Source organism: Orycteropus afer, unplaced genomic scaffold (assembly GCF_000298275.1).
Source record: "Orycteropus afer afer isolate SDZICR_OR568_19922 unplaced genomic scaffold, OryAfe1.0 scaffold00008, whole genome shotgun sequence".
Classification (NCBI taxonomy): Eukaryota; Metazoa; Chordata; class Mammalia; order Tubulidentata; family Orycteropodidae; genus Orycteropus; species Orycteropus afer.
This window is the reverse complement of record NW_006921595.1, coordinates 17,690,610-17,700,251: the sequence shown is the minus strand read 5'-3', so window position 1 is coordinate 17,700,251 and position 9,642 is coordinate 17,690,610. Positions and strand designations below refer to the sequence as shown.

Here is a 9,642-nt window from a genome sequence, read left to right as displayed (position 1 = left end):
GACAAGGCTGGCGGTTCAAACCCAGCAGCCACTCCTCGGAAGGAAGATGGGGCAATCTACTTCTGTAGTGATACTGCCTCGGAGACCCAAGGAGAGGTCGCTATGAGTTGGGTCCAACTTGAGGGCACATTATAACAACAACAACCAAATGCCCATATTTTTAAGACTAATCTCAGGAATGCTTTTTGTAATTATGAAATAGTGATTGAAAATAATCTGTGTAATCATCTATCTCATGAACTTTAAACCCTTTATCTTGCTTCTATTTATTTCAAGCTACATTTTTGTTTTGTTTTGTACTTTTGTGTTTGGAGACAAATTATTAAAATAGTTGCCTGAACCCTTAATTTACTTTTCCTAGATAAAAAGCTTATGATTTTAAGGTTCTTAAATAAGAAATAATCCCTTCATAGTAGTACAGCTTTTATATCCCTTGAATTCTACAATTTATTTCAGAACTCTTATAATAATGGTATTAATGGGTTGCAAAAAATGTCATGCACTGATAAAACTTTAGACTACACTATTTGTGACTAATTACTGTAAAACCTTGTCTCATGTGAATATATAATACAGATTTTAATTAATGAATTTCCAGAGAGTTTCATAATTTTATCTAGCTTCTCTCTCCATCTCATTATTATTGTTGTTACTATACTGGTATTATTATTGTTAAATACAAGTTGATAAATCTGTTGCCTCACACTGGAACATAGTATCCCACAATCTGGCGTTATCCACTCTTTCCATCCTTATCTACCATTAACACATCTGAGCCTCAGAAAAACAGCAAAGTCTACTCTTCCTGGCTTACCTGCTCTCCTGCCTTACTTGCTGCCTTTGTCCAGGCTGCCTGAAGACTCCTTCTTCACATCTTCCATTGCCATTCCATGCATTCAATATCAGCTGCTCGCATTTCCTCAGTACTTACTATCTGCCATATATTTTACAAAAGTATTATTTCATTGAGCCCTCTAATAATCCCAAGAGACAGGTAATATTATCATTCCTAGTTTATAGATGAAGAAACAGGCTAGTCACCTAGCTAATAAATGGTAGATCTGGATTTATATCCAGGTAGTCTGACCCTAGGTCTCACACTGTGATATATTAATTAACATTCAAACCAAAAACCAAACTCACTGCCATCGAGTCGAATCCAACTCATAGAGACACCCATTGAGTTTTCTAGGCTGTAAATCTTTAGGGAAGTAGATTGCCCCATCTGTTTTCTGTGGAGCAGCTGGTGGCTTTGAACTACTGGCCTTCTGGTTAGCAGCCAAATGCTTTATCCACTGTGCCACCAGATAATTCCAAGTTCCAATTAACTTTCAAGAACATGATGAAAGTAGTACTTTTTCCATGAATATTTTATTGAGCACCTCAAACACTCTTCCTTTCATCTGCTTGTATATGTCTCAGAGAAATTATATCATACTCTAATTTGTCATTTCTAATAAACTTAGTTATGTACTTATCTTACTTTCTACACTGAGAAATAATCTTTTGAGAGCAGAATTCTGATTCATCTTAATATTTTCCATAGTAAATAATACAATGTCTCATACATGGTAAACCTTCTATAAATATTAGTTATTGAAAGAATTAAGAAATGATTCAGACTGTGTAAGAAATGATCTCTCAAAGGTAAAAAATAAAACAAAACAGTTTATTAGCTTCTAATGTAGAGCAATCTGGTGGCATAATGCCTAAGGCATTTGATTGCTAACTAGAAGGCTGGGGGTTCAAACCCACCAGCCACTCATCACAAAGAAGACTAGGCAATTTACTTCTGAGAAATACTGCCTCAGAAATCCAAGGAAGGGTTGCTATGAGTCAGAATCAACTCGATGGCAGTGTGCTTTTTTTTTAATGTGTTAAGCACAATGGTACCAATTGGATATTTATTTCTTAATAAATTAATTTTTTTAATTTGAGTTTATAAAAATGACTAGGCTTGAAAGAAAGAAAAATTATTTAATTTTCCATGTACTACTAAACTAATGGAATTATTATTTTTTATTCTTAAAGATAAACTGGACACTTTAAAATTATTTAGAGACAATCTAAATTTATTCACTAAATTTCTAACATGTCAAAGGGAGAATGATGTGAGGACTATTTGCGATTTTCCCTCCTACCATTATCTAAACATTGATGATAAATTTATTTTTGACAGTTATCCAACAGAAGTTCTAAAGTAATTTTATATTAACAACAACAACAACAACTCACTGCCGTAGAGTCAGATCTGACTCACAGTGACCCCTCCTTGGGTTTCTGATGCAGTATGACTACGGAAGTAGATTGCCCTGTCTTCCTTCTGAAGAGTGGCTGGTGAGTTTGAACCGCCAGCCATCTGGTTAGCAGTCAAATGTCTTAAGCGCTATGCCACCACAATAATAATAACAACATAAATAATGATAACTATCACTTTCAAAATAATCACTACCACATATAACATAGAATTAACAGGAAAACATTTGTATTTCTACCATTCACATACTGAAATTTTATATGTGAATTTATAAAATCTACTTGATTAGGAAAAAATTAATTACTTGGAGGTAATAATAACTTATTAGTGAATTCAGAACAAACATTCTTAGAATAATTCAATATTAGACTCTAATACCATTTTTCTTTTTCTTTTACTTCTGAAATTAAAAAAAAATACTTCACCTCACTTTGAACAACTAAACTTTGAACAATATAACTAAATAATATAACAATATAACCAAAACAAATTCTCCAAAAACACAATTCTACCAATTTTAAGAATGCTAGAGCAACCCTCAAAAATGAATCATTTTGGAATGATTTTTCAATTTCTCAGTTACTTAAAGCTCAAGTCAGCAAAACATGATTGTTAATTCTATCATATTATCTTGAAAAGTAGAATTAAGCTAGAGACCCTGAAGGCAATGGAAGCTATATGACTTGAAGAAGTAAAAGCTATTTTTTCACAATTAAGTCCACCCTAGGAATAGTGAAGAATTATTTAATTGATTCTTGGTGGAAGGCATGGGCCTCTAAGACTTTCCTCACGATTCACCCTAAGTGAATATATCAGAAGCTTAGTGGGTCTGCTATTTCACTTGAAGAAAATTATGACATGTTCTCTGAGCAACTGGGTACTCTTGAGGCTGAGTTATCCTCCAATTAGAATGTTGCTGCATACCATGCCATTGGTTGTTTAACTTACTGCCTAGTACTTACAAAAGAATTTTTAGATGTGAAACAACAGAAAACTAGCAAGGAAAGAAAAAAAAAAAAAAAAAAGCTAATAGCAGTGTTATTGTGGTTCCAATACCAAGGATGAAATGCACCCACGCTCTCTCCTTCCACGCTCACACCATGTCACTCTTTTTGGCATATCAGTGTTGCCTTTAGTGTACCTTGGGCATTGCTGCCAGAGAAAAATACATAACTCTATTCCTGCTGATTCCTAGCACAAGAAAATGTAATATGCTTCTTTTGATTTTCCTTTTAAAAGAAACAAGAAACTGAGTGAGTGTGCTCTTGACAGGTTTGCCCCCCTAATTAGTGCCACTGGGCAGCCCTTTGCAAAATCAGCCAGCGGAAACTGTCTTCCACACCCTCCAACTTTAAACAATGCCATTTAAGTCAGTCTTAAGCTCAAGTTAATAATAATAATAATAAAACACAAGTCATAAATAAAAGGACAACATAAAGTGGCGTAACTTGCCATCGTGAACCTACTTGCAAGGCAGAGGTTTATGATTTTCTGCCCTAGGGAGGCAGTGACTAACGCACGCACACTGACCATCACCGTAAAGAGGTAAAGAGAGAGTGAAATGGCTCAACGTACACACACCCCGCTCCATACCGGGGACGAGTCTCCGAGCTGCGGCTTGTGCTCTTGGAGGGCCAGGCTGAAGCTAACGGCTCCCACGGCCACGCTGGACACCCCCAGCCCTATCTCCAGCACAGAGAGCACCAAGAGGCTCCCAATGATCTGGCCGCTGGTGCACATCCTTCCTTGGTCATCATTCCTTCCAGATCAGACAGGGAAACCAACCATCCACCTTCTTTCTTCCACTATCCTCCTTACCCCTTTCGCCCCCTACCAGACCCCAAAACTTTTCTTTCTTCACCAGCGAATCATTATCCACAACGACTGGATTTCCAGAATCGGAGACCCTCCTCCCTGGCCGCGCCAGAGGCAAAACAGCTGCTCCACCCCTGGCCCTTTTGGAAAGGGCTGGTGGAAGAATTTGTCCGAGTTCGGTGGTCGGAGTGAAGAAAAGAGCACACCACTGTAAAAGGGCTTTCAGAAAGGAGAGGAAACCTGAGGCTGCCCGGGAGCTCGAAGCCTGGCTGGCGAGGCGCTGTCCAGAGTTCTGCCGCGTCCCAAGTCTCCGCAGGGAAACCCCACTCTTTTCTTTAGCCTACTGGACCCTTTCAGGCTCCCCTCTCATTCCTGGCGAAGGAGGTGAGCTTTTCTTTCCCTGGATGCAAGAGCAACTGCTCATAGCTTGCCTCTCCCGCTCCCTGTCGCCTCCTCTCCTTTGTTTTCGTGGTAACACAAAGTGTTTCTGCCAATCTCTGGTCTCCAGGCAGAGCGGGTGGATGATATTCAGCACCACGCTCCTCGCAGTTGCTGTGTCGCCAGAAAAGGCGACCTTGTCTGATGGCCTCTTTGCGTCTGGGTTTCTTCTCTCTTGTCGTCGTTCTCTTCCTCCCCCTCTCTCTTGATCTGATTCTCTCTAATCGCAGTGACCTCACTGAGATTTAGGTGGTTGATGAACGAGGGAAAAGCTGAATGTATTTGTGGGTCTAGAACCAGTACTCTCAGCGGGCTCTTGGCGGGCCCTGCCCCTGGACCCTAACCATAGATATACAAGCGATCCCTACCTCTGCATCTCCCCCACTCACTCCCTTCTGGGCTTCTCTCCAACCCAGAGAGGAGGTGATGCCTACGTAAACACTAGGCTCATTTTGTGTAAAACTTTCTTCTGCGTGTCCTCAGGAAGCTGGGCAGTGAGCAAAAAATGGTAGAAAAAGTAAGAGGATTGGAGAAAGACCAGAATCCTCAATTCACTGGGACTCTGAAGGACCCTCACCAAGGAACTTCTCCATCTAGAAGAACTAGGCTGAAACCTATTTGTAAGAAGCATGCCCACCCTCAGAACCTTCCTTGTTCTAGGGAAAAGAAGCAGTTGGTTGGGGCTGTGCATTTGGGGAATGTGGTCCTAATTTCTTACCAGCCCAAAGACCCTTGCTCTCATCTTGGAGAGTTGCCTTGGAGAGATGCCCAGATGGCTGGGACCAGTGTGTTCTCACCCAAATTGAAGAGATGTGTATATATTTGAGTACTACATTTGGAAGGACATTGTTTCACAAAATGTCTGGCTCATTGAAGAACTGTTTATCATGTCATGCTCTCATCTTTAAAACAGGGACCAAGCTTGGCTTGAGTATTTGTGGGTCATGGCCTTTGATATGCAAGTTTACTAGTCTGGGAAATGCTATGTCAGGACTATGTTTTCATTTCATGAGATTTACTTCATGAAAAATCACAAGTATTACATCAGGGAGATCCAGGAAGTGGGAAGATGATGACAGGAGTTAGGGTGTTTGTCATGTGTCTCAAAAACTGGATTATCCATTAGAGATGGATAGAAGGAAAATAGAAGAAAGGAGGCTTGAGTTGGGGCACATTTCCTACCAGACCAGGGCACCTTGACCTCTGAACACATGTAGAATAGTGTGTTAGGGATTGCTCTGCTTAGGGGCTTAAAGGTGTCTTTCTTAAAGCCCCAATCTTGAGAACATTCAAGTTGAGTTGTATCAATGTATAGCAAAAGAAAGCTTCCATTTTCTTTTGATTGAGGACTTGTTATGTGCTTTAAATTCAGGCTTACACTATATTTCAATTTCCTTATGATCTTTTTATGTTCTACATATATTTTATGAGTCGTCTTCTCTTAAAAAAATCAAGAAACAAGAGTTATAAGATCTTACTTATGCCTTGAAGATTTGTCAGATACTCAGATGTTTGGAGCACAGATACTTACCTTGAATGTCAACTACTGTATTTACTTTTCCACTTCTTGTAAATCTAGCTCATCACATATCTAATTGTTAATAATAATAATAATAATAATAATAACATCAAATAGGTTATTATTTTAACGAAACATAGCTCATTATTTAAATCTTGCAGAAATGATCTAAGTGATGCAATTTATATCTATAATGAAGTGTCTACTTTGTCTAAGCTTTGGTTAAGCTTAGTTCTTCTTCCCTATCAGGAAAACAAAATTAACTAATTACAGTAGTTATTAAAATAAATTGATTAATGAAGGCATGTAGGAAGGCATGTTAATTATATGAAGGGAAATTAATTTGTGTAGAAAACATATAGGAGATGAAAACAATTAAAAATTTCACACAGAGAAAGAAATGAGTAAATCATGCATTATGGTTAAAGTTTCATCTCTGATTGTGATGGCTGCAAATATGTTTACTGAAATACCAAAAGCCTAATTTTCTGCCTGAATATAAACAATCCTGATTGATCCTGGCTTATTGGAATAAGGCCCCCCCCCCCAAAATCAAAAAGTAAATACATTTAAATCATTCAATCCATCTTCACTTGCAGGTAACCTATAATGAGTCACACTAAAGCAGTAATACTTACAGGAATAGAAAAACAAAATAATAATTAATATTGACAATCGAAGAAAAATAGGATCACATTTCCTTCCACAGAATACATATTATTTCATCTTTAAAAACTTGATGATTAATAATGTGAGAATTTTAAAAACAATATTACATTACCCATGCTGGGAGAAAAAGTATATTTTACACAGCTTCTTAAATAATCTAAAGATCTCACTAAAGTAAACCCAAAGACATAAAATCTCCTCTTAAATATGGAAAACAAGAGAAAAAGTAGGTTCAAAATGGCATTGTGTATCTCTCAAAATTATTTTTTTAGAGAAAAAATATAGAGTAAAACAGCAAATGAAGAGAAAAAGACATAATGCTAACTATCCAAATTGGCTTCAGAATTCCAGGGTTTGATTTTCTATATTCCATAGTATACCAAAAGAGCTACCAAGAGATTCATCAATAGGTGGTTTAATACTTGCATATATTCAACAAAAGCAGTGCCACAGAAAACCTCAAGTTAGACACCTGTCTACTTTTACAAGACACAAGAGAATGTGTCAATAACTGCAAAATAATTATTAAACTCCTTTGCTAAGGAGGAAAAAACAACCCCTTCATAATTGCTCTTTTTAAGAGTACCACCAATAAGTGTTCAAGAGTTCCACAGTCTCACATAAAGATCTACCCAAATTAGAGCTGTAGAAATGTTAATACCCGGATAATAAAAATGCAAGCATTGGTAAACATGTACTTCATATCTTGACATAATGAAAGAAGTTGAAAATGTCATTAATGCAATAATTAATAAAGAAATAGTAATGGAAAGGCCCAACATTTAAAATGATTCATTTTGAGATCTGATTTAAAGGGTTCAAGCTCTTAAACACCAGATTTGTTTGTTGACCTTAGGCACTGGATTGAATGGCCAATGTGTTGTAGAAGATTAGGGAAATGAAAAGTCACAAAATGATTACAAACCATTTAGCCGCTTCAAAATGTTAGATATTTCTTTACTATTTTAATACTATAGTCAGAGTAATCAGAAAAGATTGTACCTAAAGAGTTAACTAGAATTTGTTAAACTGGTTCTTGTAAGAAAAAAAAAAAGGAATGGGTCCAAGATGGTAGACTAGGCAGACACTGTACAACAAAAGCTCAAAAATATAAGGGAAAAAACTATGGATACCAATCCTGGATCCCAGAGCTTCAAAGACAATGATGATGAAGTAGATCAAACACAAATGAGAGGAAGAGATTGAATGAAAACAGTAAATAAGGAGTGAGTGCTAAACTGCTAATCAGCACTGCACTGTCATTTTGAATTACTGCAAGCAGTGTTCCAATCTGAGCAGGGACTAGAAAATGGCTCCACTTGCCCAGGACTGCACCTTCACCCACATCAGGCAACCAGAGAGGTGTATCCTTCCCCTTTATCTTCACAACTTTCAAGTGACCAGAAACTTGGCTCTCCCCACCCCCACACACAGTGGGGCTGGTCAAACTCCCTGGACCACCAGTGCTGGGATGCTTTTTTAAATTTTTTTAAAACATCTTTCTTCTTAGTTATTCCATCCTTTTATCTTTCCCCGAAGAGCAGGAGTTCCTTCCCTGCTGTCCATGCAGTTAATAGGGCACTAAATTTTAACAGAAGTGAAAGGAGAAGTAGACAACTCCACAACAATGTTGTTGTTGTTGTTAGGTGCCGTGGAGTCATCTCCGACTCATAGCAACCCTATACACAGCAGAACAAAACACTGCCTGGTCCTGCACCAGCTCCATGATCCTTGCCCATCAACACAACCACTGTGTCAATCCATCTCATTGAGGGCTTTCCCCTCTTTTGAGGACCCTCCACCTTACCAAGCATGACATCCTTCTCTAGGGAATGGTTCCTTCTGGCAACATGACCAAAGTAAGTGAGATAAAGTCTGGTCATTCTCACTTCCAAGGAGCATTTCATCTCTACTTCCTCCAGGACAGATTTGTTAGTTCTTTTAGCAGTCCATGATACTTTCAGCATTCTTCACCAGCACCACAACTCAAAAGCATTGACTCTGCTTCGGTATTCCTTATTCATTGTCCAGCTTTCACAGGCATATGAGGCAATTGAAAATACCATGGCTTGTGTCAAATGCACCTTAGTCCTTAAGGAGACATTTTTGCTCTTCAGCACCTGAAAGAGGTCCTTTGCAACAGATTTGCCCAGTGCAATACATTGTCTGATGTTCTGACTGCTGTTTCCATTGGTGTTGATTGTAGAACCAAGCAATATGAAGTCTTTGACAACTTCAGTCTTTTCTCCATTTATCATGATGCTGCTTATAGGTCCAGTTGTAAGGATTTTTGTTTTCTTTATATTGAGATGTAATCCATATTGCAGACTGTTTTCTTCAATCTTCATCAGTAAGTGCCTCAAGTCATGCTCACTTTCAGCAAGCAAGGTTGTGTTGTCAGGTTGTTAATGATCCTTCCTCCAATCCTGATGCCACATACAAGTAAACATCTTTCTGATATTCTTTGCTTTGAGCCAAGATCCATCTGACATCAGCAATGATATCTCTTATTCCATGTCCTCTTCTGAATCCAGCTTGCATTTCTGGAAGTTCTCAGTCAATAGACTGTTGCAACCATTTTTAAATTATCTTCAGTAAGATTCTACTTGCATGCAATATTAATGATATTGTTCAATAATTTCTGCATTCTGTGAGATCACCTTTCTTTGGAATGGGTACAAATATGGCTCTCTTTGATTCAGTTCGCCAGCTAGTTGTCTTCCAAATCTGTTGGCATAGCTGAGTGAGTGCTTCCAGTGGGGCATCCATTTGTTGAAATGTCTTGATGGATATTCTGTCAATTCCTGGAGCCTTGTTTTTCACCACTTCCTTCCACATTAATAGTAGGAGATTTTTATCTGCAACTTTCAAAGAAGGACAGAACAACTAGAAAGAAGCTTAACAGAGATATAGAAGATCTAAACAACACAATCAACTAACTGGA

General features: G+C 38.1%; 1 protein-coding gene across 1 annotated transcript in view; it reads right to left on the bottom strand.

Annotated features, from left to right (window-relative positions):
* The window catches only part of TMEM196 (transmembrane protein 196), a 61,272-nt gene extending 57,275 nt beyond the window's left edge, over positions 1-3,997 (bottom strand). Inside the window, exon 1 of the mRNA XM_007946027.1 lies at positions 3,851-3,997. Within this exon, the coding sequence (XP_007944218.1) occupies positions 3,851-3,997 (147 nt within the window). The remainder of the gene's footprint in view (positions 1-3,850) is intronic.
* Between the last annotated feature and the right edge of the window lie 5,645 nt (positions 3,998-9,642).